The sequence below is a fragment of the Protopterus annectens genome, chromosome 14.part0, assembly GCF_019279795.1.
Source record: "Protopterus annectens isolate FY-2018-M chromosome 14.part0, PAN1.0, whole genome shotgun sequence".
In the NCBI taxonomy this organism is placed as follows: Eukaryota; Metazoa; Chordata; order Ceratodontiformes; family Protopteridae; genus Protopterus; species Protopterus annectens.
The window spans coordinates 853562668-853580275 of NC_056748.1; the positions used below are offsets into that span (position 1 = coordinate 853562668).

Consider the following 17608-nt stretch of genomic DNA (forward strand, 5'->3'; position numbering starts at 1 on the left):
TGACTTTTTTTTAATAGTGCTTTGTTGGATGATGCTGCATTTCTGTAATATGGTTTTTGTATCTTGTTTCTTTATGTAGCGATCCAAATATTTCTGCATATTAGCATTTTTCCTCAAACTTTAGTTGACTAAAGCTGCACTCTTTCATTAGTTATAGCTGCAGGACTGTTTTAGTTGGGGGGGGGGGGTCATTGTAAAACTGGCTCCCCTGTACTTAAATTTTTAGTTACTTTGAGCTTTCATTTCTTCCTGCATGTTCACCCTTGCCATGTTTTAGGTTTGTGATCAGTGCTGGTGTCATGGGAGTACTTTTAGGATCACTTGCCTTGCTTCCTCTCGCTGTTTGGACTGCTTTCAGTCTTAGTTTGGAGCAGTTTCCAGTGTTGTGTAGGAATGATTTTGATTTCTCCCATCTTTCCTGTAACTACCATTTTTAGCACAAAAAAAACAAACGTCATTGCAGTCGCTCTTGTAGTTGGGCTTTGCAGTGGTTCTACTTTGTTGGAGGTATAGTGAAGTGCTTTGATTTAGAGTTTGATTTTGAATTTCAGCTGTATACTCTGTTCTCCTAATCTGTATGATGTATACAGTTAAATGTTTGCTACTAAAATAACTATTTGGTAGTACTGTTTTTTTTTTTTTTTTAACTTTTACATATAGCAGTAATGAATTTACACAGATAAGAACTGACCGTAAAATGCTGCTATTCTATTTCACATGTCTTGTTTTTAAGCTTTTAAAAATCAATCAGTTTTGAAATTTAATTGGTAGTCTCTCTTCAGGTTTAAAAACCTGCACTGGAAGGTCTTCAATGTGGAAGTATTTTGTAGGTATTGCAGGCTTGGTTACCTAAACCCCGTTTTATTCCAACAGTGGTTATTGTATGTTGCAGCATGCATTCGTTACATGGGTTACTAAACAGGTTTGCTGCCACATGTAGTTCTTTCATGGTGTCTGTTTCCTGAAATGCAGTGCAGACTAGCTGATGAGGTACTATCCAAAGCATTAAACATCACAAGTGCTGCAACTTGCATATATTAGACATTTGTGTAACCCATTCTCTGCAGATTGCAGTAGAAACACATTTACTTATGCCTGTTTTGCTAAAAAATGAATCCACTGCTACCCCCCCCCCCCCCCCACCACAACACATTACAGTAGTAAGTCCAAAGCTCCTTGAATGCAAAGGGAATAACTTTCCAAAAAGTAACTGCATACCCTTCATGAAAAATCACTAAGAAAGGTGATGCGTTTTCTCCACATTTTATAGTCACATTCATGGAGTAATTTCAGCTCCTTGAACATTTTAGATGTGTTTAAAACTTCTCGTATTTAATATTTTTAGAATGAACCATTAATAGCTGGAAACTCTGCCATAAAGAAGGATTTTATAACCACTGCCTTGTCAATTTAAAGGTGGACAGTTCCAGTGGTGCTGGTGTGAGATTGCATTACAGATTGCATTACAAATTAATGCAGATACCTCACTTGCAGATACATCACTTACAGCACAGAATGGATATGTTCTTGTTTTGGTTAATGAATAAAAACTGTTTGTGTGGCTTGAAAGCAGTTTTTGTTTGGGGGTTTGGAAACCCATCTGCTGAAAACCTTTCTAGTTAAATTGCTTGTTTAGAGTACTCGAATGGTCATTTAGTTGATTCTAAACCTTTTTCCATTCTTCAGCTTTCTTCAAAACCACCCTCTTTTTAAGGGGGGGGTCCTTGTTTCCAGAACTGTAGTATGACATCACATTAACTACTTAAGCTCATGTAATGCCAGAGGCTACAGGATCTCTTCTACTCGTACCATTTGCATCTTGTTTAGTTTCAATTTGCCTAGCCACAAGTGCACTGTGTCCATGTGGCCATTAAATTACCAGCCAAGACCAACACAGCCACTGGCCCTTTAGTACTGTGCTTGGCAATTTAATCCTACCAGCTCTCGGTGAACTTCTGGTCTTTCAGCCATAGGAATCGTGATGCCTTGAGAAGCTGTTCAATAAACAGAGTGCCTGAAGGGTGTTTCAGGCTGATCCCAGTATACTATCCAGAAGGCTTTAGTCGCAGTGCTGCATTCAGCAAACGTGGGCACCGTTACAATTTTCTCTAAGATCCACAGCTTATCCTACACTCTAGTCGGAGCTGTAGAAGTCCTGGTTAAGCAGCGACACAGCATTGCACTTGTAGATAAATATTTAGTTAAAACTGGTTTGAGCATCTAAAGTGCATGTATATTTTATTCTCCCTTAAAATGCGACAAACTGGACTTATTCTAATTTACACTGGCTATATTTCCTCCTGTTTTGACTGCATCGCACATTTCTTACAACTTTAGTTTGGTGGTGTGTGGGTGCCCAGTTTTGTTTAGTTAAGTATTTCCTCCATAGTGTTACTTTGGTGCTCAAACCAATTTAATATGCATTTTTTTTTTTTTAGTGGGTGAACTAATATAATCCAGAAGCCAAAATGCTATTCTCCTGTTCTTAATACCCCTTGTACACTTGGTCTGAAATGGGCCAGCTAGCTAATCTTCCCTCATTTCCAACCTCTTGGCACTTGGTATACTAGGGTGGTGTAAAAATTGTGTAATGTTCACAGATAATATTTTACTTGTCTCTGTTTGTGAGAGAGCAAGTGTTTTGCCAATTTTAAGGCCACACAAATGGGCACATCCTGTGAGATCACTCTCTTACATCACTACATATGTACCCATACTAAAGTATTTGCTGGGGCATTTAAAATAAATTTTCACCAAAGCCTGTCCTGCTTAGTAGGAGCAAGGCTCTTGAGTAAACCAAGCACTGCAACACTGATCAAGAACACGGATGAAAGTTGCCAGGAAGTGCTATAGCCTAAATCCACAACTACAAAGCTATTTTCAAGCATAGATTGAAATGCATTAGTGTTGATTCTATAGTTGCCCCCCCCCCTTCCTGTCACACATGAGGTTGGACAAAAGCAGGGAGACCGTGACTTGTCTGAGGAGCCAGGAATGACTATGTTACCAGGATCCCCAAGGACCCTTAAATCGGCTTAGTATGGTTACAACGTTGTCGTGGTCTCATGTTGGTGTAAGGTTCCTGGCAAACTCTGAAAGGATTTGAGTAATGTGGGAAAGAGCTCCCCGTGCATATCGACATGCAGGAAAGACCTTGGTATAGTGTAAAGCCTCCTAGACTAGAATTTTTATCTCTTCCTTACTGTTAACCAGTATCCAATACTGGTGTCCCAATACATGCCCACATGGAATGAGATGGGATGACCATACTTATTTGCATCTCTCATTTCAAGGTTTCAGCATAGGGGCAAAAAGCTTTTGCTGCCTCCAATTTGCTTTTTAGGCAGGTCTTGTTAAAGGGCCTCCCAGCCTAGCTTCAAATCAAACCGATGGCTGAATCACATCAGTGTGGCTCTGCTAAATGCTGTAAGTCTAAACAATAAGCTGCTTGACCTTGAGTTTTCTGCATTGGAAGCACATCCATGTATGTGTTACAGAAAACTAGTTTATTTTGAGCCCAGAAAGCACTCCAATACATGTTTTTGTTCTGACTGGTTATTTAGACACAATAGAAACCGGTGACATATCTGTTTAAGGCTACATTACCTGGAAATTGAAGCCTAGAGCCCTACAAGCGGAGCTTGTAGAAATCAAACTAGGATTGGATAGATTTTTGCATGCAACAGGAAGCCGCCTGTCCCTAGAAAATCATAACCTTCATAAATATACTTTGATTTAACAAGGTCTTAGTACCCTGTGATAAACTGGGAGACCTATCCCACCAAAATAGGATATGTGCAGTTTCTTTTAGATTTTTCTATTAAAAAAAAAAAAAAAGAAACTCAGGATTGCACTTGTAACCCATTAGAGGGCAAAATGTAGTTATGTTCCTAACAAACTGCATCTTTATGTACCATTCCTGAAATATCTGTCTTGATGGTAGTCTAGACCACAAATAAGTAACCTCCATCAGAACTTCCGTTCAAAAGTAAATGTCACTGTATTCGTGTTTGATTTGTGCAAACCTCTTACAGTACTCTGATTTGAAAATGTCGTCCTAGAACTTAACTGTATCGCCCATAATGTTACTGTAAAGTTATGTAGACAGCTTTTGCTCACATCTGGGCACAAATTGCATCCAGACTGGGTCCAAACAAATGGGGAAGCTTTTAAGTGCTATCCAGCAGGGTTTTCCCACATGCATTAATAAAATATAAAAAGGAGAAATTCTACCTGTATGGCTGAACAAAACATGCTTCAAATTAAGAATAGCATGAAGTGGTTAGATAGAGAGAAGGGCATTGTGTGAACTGTGGGTAGCTACAGAAGCCAAAAACAAAATGTAAATCAGGCAAATTAGGAATAAGACTTTTTGCTCGGAACTTTTCCGGTGGTGGTGCTGCGGTAGCATTGTCGCCTCACAGTAAGACGCTGTCCGGTTCGATTCTCAGCTAGAGCCTTCTGCGTGGAGACGTGCGTGAATGGGCGTACCTTCGTTGAAGGTTGTGCATCAGGCCTGGCAAGCCGGTATGTAAAAAAATCAACTGCCAATCATTAGCAGACCGGAGTTCCGCTGTGGCAGCCCCTAACTGGGAAAAGCCCAAAGACACAAAGCTCGGAACTTCTCTTGTATGCTGGTTAGTGAATATTGACTGCACTATTCAGGCATATCTAAAGAGCAGTTTCAGGTGTACTCTCCAGTCCATCTGGTGAATCTGGGCATTTTGAGGCAATGTTACAACTGCCTCATGTACACAGACGACACTCTCCTCCTACCACCAAACACCAATATATGCAAGAGATGCAATTGTACAGCCAAACTGGAGGGAAAGCTCTTTCAACTCAAGACTTGAAGTGACAATCAAGATGAGAAGGAAAATACTTGCAACACACCATCAGTCTCGCATAGACCTATTCAACCAACACCGGCAAATAACACACATACACAAAAAACATATTCGGAGGCTCTAAATAAAAATCTGCAAAAGCAACAAAGACCTCCAAAGCAGACACCCAAGCAACCTCCACACCCCATCACAAACAATGAAACACATACTTCACATAATCGGTGTGCCACGCAATCACAGCCCTTAAGGCAAAGTAACATACCCAACACACTAGTAATGGGTGACTCTAGGCCTGACAAGGAGAAGGTTAGCTGCCTGTCTGGTGCCAGGATCCGCCACAACAAAAGCACCAAGGTCACTCCAGAACAAGTACAAATACGATTCTGTCATAGTCCATGTTTGGGTGAATGACGTGAGACGTACCTCCCTGGACTTCATGAAAAGAAACATGGAAGAGCTCTCTGATCACGTAGCCCAGGCTGGTATGACCCTGACCCAGAGTAGCATCCTGCCCTCACCAAGAATGATGCCACAGTATAAAGAAAAAAGTTATCAATTTCAACAGTTGGCCAAGTTTCTGGTGTCATTCAAAGGGGATCCAGTATCTGTCCACCTGGGATGACATGCTCAACAAGCCACGCTGTTTTGTAAGAGATGGATTGCACCTGTCACCCTTAAGCTTTTGAATACTGGCCAAGGCTTTTGCTGCCCCCATAGTGCCTTTTTTAGGCAAGGCTCAAAAGACAAACCCACCACCATAAATAGCACAAGTAACCAAAAAACTGAGGGTAATGCTGCTCAACGCCAGAAGTCTAAACCTCAAAATGCATGCACTCGAGGCACTCCTCGGTATGGAGAACACAGTAACAGAAACCTGGTTTTAAGGCTTCACAGAGCACCCCAGCACTACCAAGCTGTAACTAGTACCATACTTCTTTGGCCACAGAACCTGGACCAAAACACAGAAGGTGGGGGTGTATCCATATTCATTAAGGATACCCTCACCTCCAGGGTAATGGCACAGCACAAAGCCTCAGAGATGATCCATGTGCAGGTAACAGGCAAAACTGCAATTCAAATTGTAGCTTGTTACAGATCACTCACCATGTCCCAGGACCCCCATTCCACGTTTCTGGAGACACTGGAAAATATGAAGGTTCTACCAAATGCCCTAGTCTCCCAAACATTAACTGGGAGAATTACTCAAGTACTAACTCCTTTGCCCAACGCTTCATGGAATTTATAAACTCTAACGCCCTGGATCAACTAGTCAACACACCCACCAGATGTGACCTATTTAACCTTATCACCAACATGGGTGACCATTGTTCTACACAGGAGGTCAACCCCTCGCTGGTTAGATCAGACCATGGACTAATCACTGGGGGTGGGGGAAGAATGTGGATATCCACAATCCAGGAAACCACAGTGAAAAACTTTTCAAAAGCAAACTTCACGTTACTTAAGACCAAGGTGGAAAGGTTCACAGCCCCCATGCTAAAGGACAACGCTGTCCAGGCTGCTGAGTCTCTTAAAGGCACTGTTTGAGCACCTGCAAGAATGCATGGATCGTGCTATCCCAAGCAAAACCAATACTCCTCCAAGAAAAGGAAACCAGTCTGGTGGACCTCTGCTATAAAGAAGCTATGCAATAGGAGGAGGAAACTAGTAGAGAAAAGAGTAAAATCCAAAGAAGGAAAGACCTCCCTGATCAGTATCAGTAAAACTACGATCCCTAAAAATCCTGTAAGGCTAGCTTTGAAAGAAAAATTGCCAAGGACTCCAAAGATGACCACAAAGCATTCTTTAGCTATGTCAAGAACCTAAGTGGAAATAGATCTGCTCTTGAGTTGGTGCAGTATGGCACAACATACACTGAACCGACTGATATTGCCACCATTCTGGCAGACAGGTTTAGTGCAAAGTTCACTTCCCTAAAGGGCCCATAATCATACCAGAAGAATGTAGAGCCCCAGCAGTCACTGACGCACAGGTTAAAGCAGCCCTATCCAAAGCCAAAAATACAGTTTCAATGGGACCGGACTGTGTCTCAGGCTGAGTCTTACACGAGCTCCAAAATTAACTATAAACCCTCACCTAACACTGTTCAAACTCAGCCTCTCTACAGGCTACATACCCATAGTAGCGCACAGCTACAGTTATCCAGCTCCACAAAGGTGGAGCCACAGTGGACCTTGGGAACTATTGCCCTGTAAGCCTGGTCTGCAAGGCTATGGAGCGCAGTATCATGGAACTTAACGGAGACATTGGGAACCTTCAAACATTGGACCCTACCTTATTTGGCTTTAAGGGCAAATCATGCCTCCTAAACCTGGTGGCCGACTTTGAGACGGTTACCAAGGCTTTAGACTAAGGAAAGGAGGTCCATGCAGCCTACCTATACCTCGCAAAGGCTTTTGATACCATTTCCCATTCTGGTATGCTAGACAAGCTCACCAGCCTGAAAATAAACCCCTATATCACGAGATGGGTTGCCAGTTGGCTCACTGATAGAACCTACATGGTGAGAGTTGCAAGCTCTAGGTCCGAGACTAAATCTGTTACAAGTGCCGCCCCCCCCCCACAAGGCTCAGTCCTGGGACCCTTCCTGTTCAGTATATACTTAGAGGTGCAGGCAAGCACAGGAGGACTGTGGCTGACCAAGTTTGCAGACTGCAAATTGGGGGCCATAATGGATTCTCCGCCTGATGGACATCCTTCAGAAGGGTTTCACTGAGACGGATACCTGGTGTCAAAATCATAGCCTCAAACTAAATGCCAAAAAGTGCATAGTCATCCCCTTGGGAAAAAGCAAAGAACCTGCGAACTGCCACATACGTGGTAGTCCCCTAAGTACAGAAAATGTAATGAGGGATCTGGGGACCCAAGTAGATAGTAATCTCTCCTTTGATCTTATTGCCAAGGTGGTTAGAAAATCCTATGTGGCCCACCTAATCACTGAAGGGTTTGCATCTATAACAAGAGGTTATTGTGCTCCTCTGTTCATCACTCATCATACCCATCATAGAGTACAACTCCCTATTTGGGATGTACCTTAGAAGGCACCTGCAAAAGCTGGAAAGACCACAGAAGTACCTCACCAAGAGGATTACTGGCCTCCAACAGATGCCCTATGCAGCCCGACTGAATAAACTCAACTGTACTGTGTTGCATGCCGCGTACTCAGAGGTGATCTCTGCCTGACATACAAGGCCATGTCCAACCCAGAATTGATGGACGTGCTCCACTTAAAGCCCCAAGCGCCACACGCTCTAAGGATCTAAACCTCACCACAACGATAAATAGGACATGCTGGAGGGATAGAATCCTGTCCCAGAGCCTCCTTTGGAACAGGATTCCAATCTAAATTGGGCAGAGCCCCTCACGAACATTCAAGAGAAACCTTAACGAGTGGATGGGAAACAGAAAATTTAACCTGGGGATCACTGCAGTGGCTCTGCTGGACAGAGGCACAGGGAACTAATGGCTCTGCTGGACAGAGGCACAGGGAACTAATGGCTCTGCTGGACAGAGGCACAGGGAACTAATCTAAGGGGTGCGGTGAAAGCCAGCATATTCTGGCTATACTTATAGATGTCCTCAGGCAGATGGCCTAGTTACTTGCCTATGAACGAAAATTTGACGGTATGTTAACTTCACCTCAGACATATTTTCAAGCCTGCATATCCTGATGGGGTCAAGGTTACCAACTGTTACAGAACATGTGCAAAAAGTACATGCCAAAATGCAGGACACCTCAGACATAGCACCTAACATACGTGATTGCTTATGTCCAGCAAGGATCTCTGGTTAACAGTTTGCTGAGGGTTCAAGCACCCTTGATGTAAAAGCACTCCAATTTGAAGTTAGTAGCTGGTGCTAAAAAGTACAAAATTTGTTGTATTTGGTAAGAATCTCTTGGCTCCAGTATATAGTGTATAGAAAAAAACAACTTTTAAAATGAGAAGGTATTGAGAGACCTGGCTTCATGGATGGATGTTCTCCCCTGCTTTTGACCACATTGCAGTTCTGGTTAGAAAAACGTTTGTCTTGCACAGATCTCAGCAAAAGGTACTTCTGTAGATCAAAAGACACTGATCAGACCCCTTACTGAGTCTTTACAAAAATAAATCATCCCCTTTTCGGATGTACCTTACTAAGCGTATTTGAGAAGATCCCAGAGGTTATTAACCAAAAAGATCATGGGTTTAAAAGACCCGAGATAAGAGGCCAGAGGCTATATTCTCCACATTCAGTACTCTGTAGACTACCTTTGTTGTTTTGTCTTGCTTTGTAGGTTCTTAAGGGAACCAATAGTCCAAGGAGCTATATACCTCCAAAGTAAGTCAGCACTACCAACGCTAGGGCAGAGATCTGTACCTTTTACAACTGTTTTTGCAGTTCCTGCCAAGGAGTTAAAACCAGGTGGGCATGACCTTTTTATGTTTACTTTTTGTAGTCAATTCTAATGCTTTAAAGTTGTCCTTCAGTAATGAGTAGGACTTGTTCCAAAGTAGTCTAACTTTCCTTGGCTATCAGATGCTTCTCTCGTTCATCATTGCCTTCCAGAGCCCTTTCTCCCTTTTATTCTAGTACAAAAGCACTGACGCACCAGTTCTCGCAGGCTGCTGCTTCATTTTGAAGAGGGATTGTGGTGTGAACATGCACAAGATTGTGATATTTGTTGTCCATGCTATTTGCTGTCCTTATTCAATCTTCAACCTTATTGTGAGCAACAGCTGGTTTCTTTTGCTTGCTGGATAAGTTAATTCCCTTTTCGGTAGAACACAGGCTTTCCATTTGTCAGTCATGTCAAAATATGCATGTGGACTGGCCATTCCACCTACAGATGGGCATAACTGCTTGTATTGTTCATGGCAACCGAGACTGACAAGCTGGATGTGTAGTGGGACTAGGAGGAAGACCCTGTAAAGGCTTGACAAGCATATATTCATACTAGCACATTGCTTGCCCAGCTGAACAGCTGAAATTGACCCACTTGGAGTGATAGGTCTGCAGATTACTGAGCAATTGCTGCATGTGATTGTTGCCTGTGACATATCTATAATCTCCGTTTCGACTCCTGACCAGGTGTATTACTAAATGAGCAAGGTCAAATTCCCAAGAAGTCATAGTCCTGCTCAGCACTTGGAGATGGTTGTATGGTCAGGCAGATGGGGAAGGGAGTACATCTGGCGATTAGTTGTTTGAGGGGATTAAAGAATGAAGGATGCTCATTTAGTGTCTAAGATACTGCTGCAGTAGTCCTACTATACCTAGTGGTGTGTTTGTCAGGTTTTGATGCCTGGCTCTAGTTTCAGAACTCTGAACACTTCCTGTTCCAGTTGTAGCAGATCTCCCATTTTGAGACATCAGGGTTTCACCAGTAAAAAGCTGGCATTTGATGCAGTGTTTGATCTTGTTGTAGTTAGCAGTATATGGTATCAATAGTCTGTGCCTCAGCTTTGCCCAGATAAGTACCCTGTTATGAACATTACTATCCTATCGACCCCTAATTGACTACTTATAGATTTTTTTCGTTTGTCTGCAGTGCTTGTTTGTGGAATCTGGCATGTGTCATGACCTGCGAAGGATGAGATGCTTCATTGTTGGACATCATCCTCCTCCACACATGAACACAGATGCACAAAAAGAAGCCTTCCCAGGGAGAGGGCAGAAAGGAACACTTGCAAAAGGTTCAAGTGCGAGTATTCTGGGACAGCTTGAAGGTGTAGGCCCCAGTGAGGTGCTTCTGCAGTCCCCAGAGCCATGCACCTGGTCTTTTTTTTTAGGCTCCAGCAACATGGCATAGCAGGTCTTGCTGAGCCAATGATCAGGCCACTCCTTGCCAAAGCATACTTCATTGCCTTTCTGAAGGAGAGGGCTAGGTTCCCCATAGTGTTTGAGAGGTTGGACATAGATTGTGAAGGCCAAAGCCAGTTCCTTTTTCCTGGAGGCCAAGCCTTCCAGGGGTGACATCTTTGCTTTAAAAAAAAAAAAAAAAAAAAAAAAAGGGTGAAAATGGGTCCAATCTTCTGCATATGGCTTGCTCGTAGGTGTTGGGTGGGTTTTTACCAAGCATATGACATTCCTGATCAGTGGAGTGCCCTGACTGAGTCTGATTTTGAGCTTTGTGTAGTCTACATTTAAGTACAAGATCTGTACTGAGAGTAGGGTAAAGACAAGCCAACAAAATTTGGAAAAATATGCAGAAACCATTGGGAAACTCTTGGGGTGAAGGTCCCTAGGGGTTTGCAGCCAAAAGGGAGTAGCCATGACAGCTTGGACTTTTTTGCCCTTCACCTTAACACCATTCCATTCCTCGGCCCTACCAGTGTTGTAATAGGCTCACTGAATGTCTTCAGAAGTGGGAGGCCATTACAGAAGGCAGACTGCAAATTTCCCATGTTAAATTGCCATTTGCATAGAGCGCAGTAATGGGAGGGATCTATCTAACTTCTCCCCATTCTGCCAATTTTCTGGTATTGGGGTAGTAAAACCAGTACCCTTGACAGGCCAAAACTAATGGTTCTGTGGGAGACTAACCCCTGTCCCCAAGAAAGAAGGCTTTGAAATCTCGTTCTGGATCTTTCAAAACTCTGCCTTTCACAAAGTCCTGACCTTTAAATTGTTAAACTTCCAACCACTGCTGTTTCCCTTATTCCTTGGGCACTGATGGTTACTTCATCTCCAAGAATTCTGCCTTCCCATCCATTCAGAAGGACCACTCGTGCATTCTCAGATTTGCAGCAGCAGGGAGCTTGAGTTATTTGTTAAACTCCTTAACTTTTGATTTGCCTGCTGTTCCAAGAGCTTTACCAAAAAAAAAACCTTGTTGATAGTTACTGCTGCATGTATCAAGACAAAAGGCTTTCACATTACCTGTAACTGGATGGCTGTCCTGGCCCATTCTCAGGCAGAGTTGGGAGTGGGGAGATGTTACCAAGTGTCTTTCTCCTACATCCCAACATAAAAATTTCTCCTTCCTTGAGGTTTTTTCCTAAGCTTTTTCCGACTCCTGTCAGACCAGCAGCTTTACAAGAAAAATGCCTCTAAAAAATACTTTAGCACTGGATGACAGGATGTAAGCCAGGGTGTGCCACAGGGTTGTGGGATACATGCACCACCTCCATCTCAGTGGTATCTCTGAGCAAGGGATGACCACATTGGTGTACTGAAATCCCTTTTTGGAACCAACTCCCAGTCTCCAGAAAGTGATTCTGGAAGTTTTAATACAGAGGATTAAAGTCTGAACTGTTAAGCTGCTGCTGTAATGTGGGGTGCAGTATTTAATATTTTCCTATCTCTCTTTGTGTATTCTGTGACACTAAGGAAGTCGCTTGACTAGTCAGGGCTCCCAAGTTGCCCCTGAAAAGGGGCAGTTGTGCCCAGTGAGTTTACCCATTTAAAGAAAAGTTACTTTCATATCCACGAAGCTGAAATGGTGGACCAGTCAAGTGCGGCTGAATGTTATTCAAAAGGTCTGGGACTGCGGATGCAGCCTAAGGAATAAGCACAAGAATGTGAAAGGGATGCTGGCTGTCGAGGCTTTTAAAACAGATATAGACCAGGTTGTTCTGCGTTTAGTCTCTCAGAAAATGCAGCAGTCATGCTGTATGCCTTTGTAGGTTAGTCATGATACCCTGGTTTCAGACTATCCCAAAGCAGTCCACATCCCTTCACATCAGAGCACATGAACAAATCATTTCAGAAGGTCCAAGGCAGACCAGACAATTGGTGGTATTAGGCAAGGTGTACCCCCTTCATCAGGCTGGTATCTTTATGTATAGTCCTCCTGATCGCCGCCAGGGTTATCTGAAGGTAAAAGGGGGAGGTTAAACATGCTGTTGATGGCATCCTTCTGGTCCAGGCAGCACATTTCCATGAGTTGGGTTGTTTCCTTTAACTTTAGGTATGCATGGGGGGGTTACTAAAATGCATTCATACTGCCAGTAAATGTCTGCATAAAATTGTAAGCATTACAGCCAATGAATAGGAAGATAACAGCATTGTACCTCACTTTGATGCTGCACTTAACAGAATTATGCTGTTTTCTGCAGATTGCTTAATTAGATGGTCACTTGGCTCCATTGCAGGCTAGCATTTGGCATGGATATATTTCACGAAGTACAATAAGTTCTGACAGTGATAGTTTTACATTTGAGTATTTCTATAGCTTTATTTTTTTCCCCATTGGTTTATTTAATGGTAACGAAAATGCTCATCTTTCAGTGAAGAACACTGAATGTTAAATGTGCTGTATTAACATTGTGTATCCACTTGCTGTGTGAAGTTCTTTTGGGATGTCTCAAGTACATGATTTGCTTATAAGTGGAGATGTATTGCATCATGTGTAAGACTGCAGAATTCTGTTGGCTTACCTTAAGTTAGTGCTTGACTGTAAGGTGTGGTTTGGCGCTTGGGGTACTATAGCAAGTGAAGTAAACAGATTGAATGGGTAGCCTATTTGTCCCCAGTCTGTCTTGTTTTGCACTTGTCGCTGGAGGGAATTTTAATAATGGATTAGCTTGCAATGGTTTGTAGACTGTCCACTAGAACACAAGCATATGAAATATGTAGCTTTAAATATGCTAATACCTAGCTACAGAAAGTAGAATGTCATGTGGTGTATATGCCTTCTGAATTAACACCTAGAGTTGCCCAGAAGTTTATCCAGAATGTGTGTTGATTATCAAATGTTCTGGCAAATTTTATAACTAGTACAGTGGTGCACCTGGCATCTGCTGACAGGAGATTTTCAGTTCATTGCCCTGAGTACGATGTAGGCTCCACATGTGGCATTCTTTTCTGGGGACCGGCACTGCCTTTGGAACGCATTTGCTTCCTTAACTTGCATAAAAAGTATTACTCAACAACATAACATGTTCGCTATGCAAGTAGAGCATGCCTTGGTTAATCATTGTTTATGTAGTGTGTTTTTTATATTGCTGTATTGGTGGAACTTTGTGTTTTTTTGACACTGAAAAAGCATGCAGTCATGTATGCAGTGACTTGTGGATGTGCAATTTTTTTTTTATTTTGAAATACTGATTGTCACCAATATGGATGGGTTTCAGCATGAAGAAATCAAGTGGTGTGTTCTTGTTTCAGAAGAGTACTCCTGCAACGAAGAAACTTGAAGTAAAGAAGCCTGCTGTTACTCCAGCTCCAGGGAGGAAAAAGGATGAAAGTTCCAGCAGTGAAGAATCTGATGGCTCGGAGGATGAGAAGCAAACTGCCAAACCTGCTACTAAACCAGGTACTTTATACCAGTGTCTGAGGATGTTGCTTTCATACTAATGAACTACAGTATTCTGAGCTTATTCACCGATTCTGTATTCAGTACATCTTGCACTGGACAACTATGACAATGTGTTCCATTTAGCCATAGTGCAGAAAAGGTTGTATAAGCCCAACACACTTTAAATCTTAGCTTCACTCTGGTGAAAGTATCTTACTGTTCCATAGTATACCAGCGTTTTTTTCAGCTGCCTCTACCATTGCCTCATTCCGTTCCATCATGTAGAACTGCAGAGCACTTAGTAGCGAGTTCAGGCCCATACTACTCTTCACTGTGCACTTCAAGGCCTGACTTTTCTCCACTTAAATAGCATTGTGAGCCAGTATGGTCTTCCTAATCCTCTCTCCTTGGTTAACCCCTGGGTCTTGAATCATTTTTTTCATACTTGTTGCCCTCCTTTATCTTTAACCACTGTACTTGAAAACTTGTGCATTTCCTATAGATCTTTGACTTCACAGTTGCACACAGGGTTTTTTTTTCACGTCCATCATTGCAGTAGTGTAGTATACTCAAGTCCACAGTCTAGCCTTCCTTAGAAGTATCAATTTGGTCTATGCTGCATCTTACTAGGACTAAATTGCATGGCAGTCAGTTTTTATGGCCTGTACAAACTGGGATAATACTGTTTACTCCCAAAGTTTCATGATTTACTGATATATTTATTTGTACTACTAGGCTCAGGACTGACCTCCTGTACTGGTTAATGTATTTTTCCCCTTAGCCACTTCACTCCAGTTACTAGTTCAGTCAGAGTTCTTTTTCTGTCTTGTTTGAGTCCCTCTTTTGTTTCTCGTTTTCATTGTAGCCTTGCTTGTGGTGAATTGGTAAATCTAGGTGCACCCCCTTGCTGTCAAGACCTTTTACTATGTCTACTTTGTAGAATTCCTCAGAACAGGCTGGCAAGACTTGTGAGAGTAACAAGGCTCTCTTCAGATTGCTAGGCATTAACATCTTGTAATTCAGCCTACATTCTCACTTTTCACTGTAAAAAAGGAGTAATTAGTAGAACATGGAAATATTACATTGATAACTATAAGAATCAGAGGAGGTTAGAAAGGATTTGGAGAATGGTTAAGCAATTCACATAGAACCAGTGGGGGGAGAAGTCTCCCAAATATAAAACAAAGTCTAGAGAATTTAGGATCTTCGCTTGGGAAGTGTTTACATGGGTATTTTTATACCCCAAGTAGACTACAAGGAATTTCTTCTTAGGTAGAAGGCAAGTGTTGAATGTGTGATGGGGAAGAAAGAGGCAACTCAGAACATAGTTTCTGGGAGTGTAATGAGTTGGAAGACTAAAGATTCCATGCGGACTGCTTGGTCAGAGTTGCTGGGTGAGCAGATTGGTGTAATTAAGAAATTTTTTTTGAGCTATGATAGAATTGGAGTTGCCTGAACACAGTAAGGCCTTGTTAAGTTTATGGTTATTGTTAAAATAAAAAAAATAAAAAAGCAGTAACTTGAAAATGGAAATCCAAGTCTAAACCGACTTTAAGAAATAGTGAATTTAGTAACTGAGGTAAAACTGGAATTGGGATATTTGGAAAAGGGTAGTACCATGTTACATAGGAAAAAGTGAAAATTGTGGGAACAGTGCATGTAGAGGAGGAACAAAGTTTATAAGAAGGCTGGATTTGAACGAGCTGTGTCTAGTTTGACAATAACTAGACAGGTAAGCGATATGTAATGTTTGCATCTAAACGTATGTCAACTTTTTTTTATTTAAATGTATCGTGATTTTTTTTTTTTAAACAAACCTCTTTAATTATCATGATACATTTTATATAAATAAACAACGTATTACCTCCATCCTCAAGAAAATAAGATTTTTTTTTGTAAACATCTTTAACTGTTATTTCCTGAGGATATGGAGGTAAGACTGTATTTTTTCTTCATCATGAACCTAATGTCTAATCTTTTCACTTTTTTTTTCTTCTTTTTAATACTCTCTAAGCTGCTGTTCCAGTTGCAGGTGGTAGCAGATTATCCAGTTCCCTTTCACTCTCCATTTCTTGAACTCTCTACTGCTCCTTTATGGTTAATAAGCCCCATCTGTCCACATGTTTTAAACATCTACCTTGCATGTTAACATCTAGCATTGTAGTATTAACCTTTTTTTTTGAAAAGTAGTGACAAATGTTTTCTTGCACCTTTTCCCACCTAATTCAAAGTTGCAATTGGAAACTTTTTTAATCCATCTGCAACTCTGCCAACACTTGAATACATTTTTTTCAGTGTTCAGTCTCTAAAAATTTCTTCACTGGTTACTCCACCACTTGTCCCCCTGCCCATTAATGGTTTCTTTTCTCTCAGCATTTTATTGTAATAAACCTTTACTGAATTCACACACCTAATGGAATTTTACACTTCAGCCTTGTTATCCCTTTGCACCTTTTTATGTTGCATTTTTAATTTTCTACACTTCGCAACACGATTTGTATGACTGTCCCCACTCCTGCTTCATTGATAAAACCAGACTGTTGCACAAATGTTTCACTCCTTGATCCTTCCTCATTTGTAAACGAATTCTGTTAACCTGGGGTTTGGTGTATACCATATAATGTCATTGTGCCAGTATGTGAAGGGTATCTGGCCCTGACAATTTTTTAGAACTTTCCTGCCGCTGTTTGCAGGTGCAGATACCATTCTTGTGTTTTCAGTGGTGTGAACAGATCTGTTTGTCCTTTGTGGTTTGTCAGCTTTGAGGTGGTTAAGGTGTTGGGACCCGTGTTTTGTTTTGTCGTGGAGTACTGATTGTAGTGTGGTAACATTTGTCTAGTACCAGTAAAGTAACGGTCAGTCAGATCTCTCATAAGGCCAACCGCAGTTTCATGTTGCTTGGAACAATGCCGGACACTGTCTTGTTTCACCACTAAATGTGTGGGAAGTTGGCATCATGGTTAAGGTGTTTTACCTTATGGACACAAGGTGCAGGGTTTAATTCATGCATGGGGTAACTGGCTAGGCTTAAAAAATGGCTCACAAGGGCAGTTATAGTACTCTCCTATGAATCTAACATTTATGCAGCAACTTTCATTCCCTTTTTGAACATTTGATACAGAGCAAAAGTGAAGCATTGGCCTAATTCACCAAGGCATCATTTTTAGTCTACCCCCTCAAAAAGAAAAGGGGGACACTGGAGATGTGTAGGAAGCGCCCACTGCGCTCTCTTGGTGTGAAGGTTCTGCCTCAAGCCTGCTGCTTTGTAGCCTTCTAATTGAACACCTAGATGACTACAGTTCTCAAGACAGTCTGGAGGTCCTCGTGTTTAGAGGAACCAGTCAGTCTGGACTGATACTGTACAGATCGATCCGTGAATGCCCTAAACATGGAGTGTGTGGAAGAGGTCTCTGGTCATTTCTGAAGGGGAAGGCAGGAGTCTTCGGTCTGTTGTCAGGGAGGTGGTTAGCAAATTTGTTGGAAGACTGGGCTTCCTTCACAGAGCTTTGGACTATGCTCA

General features: G+C 41.9%; 1 protein-coding gene across 4 annotated transcripts in view; it reads left to right on the plus strand.

Annotated features, from left to right (window-relative positions):
* Positions 1-17608, plus strand: part of LOC122789298 (nucleolar and coiled-body phosphoprotein 1-like) — a 1070760-nt gene that overhangs the window by 83209 nt on the left and 969943 nt on the right. For all 4 annotated transcript variants that reach the window (XM_044056613.1, XM_044056615.1, XM_044056614.1 and 1 more), the window contains exon 5: positions 13959-14106. In XM_044056613.1, the coding sequence (XP_043912548.1) occupies positions 13959-14106 (148 nt within the window). The remainder of the gene's footprint in view (positions 1-13958; positions 14107-17608) is intronic.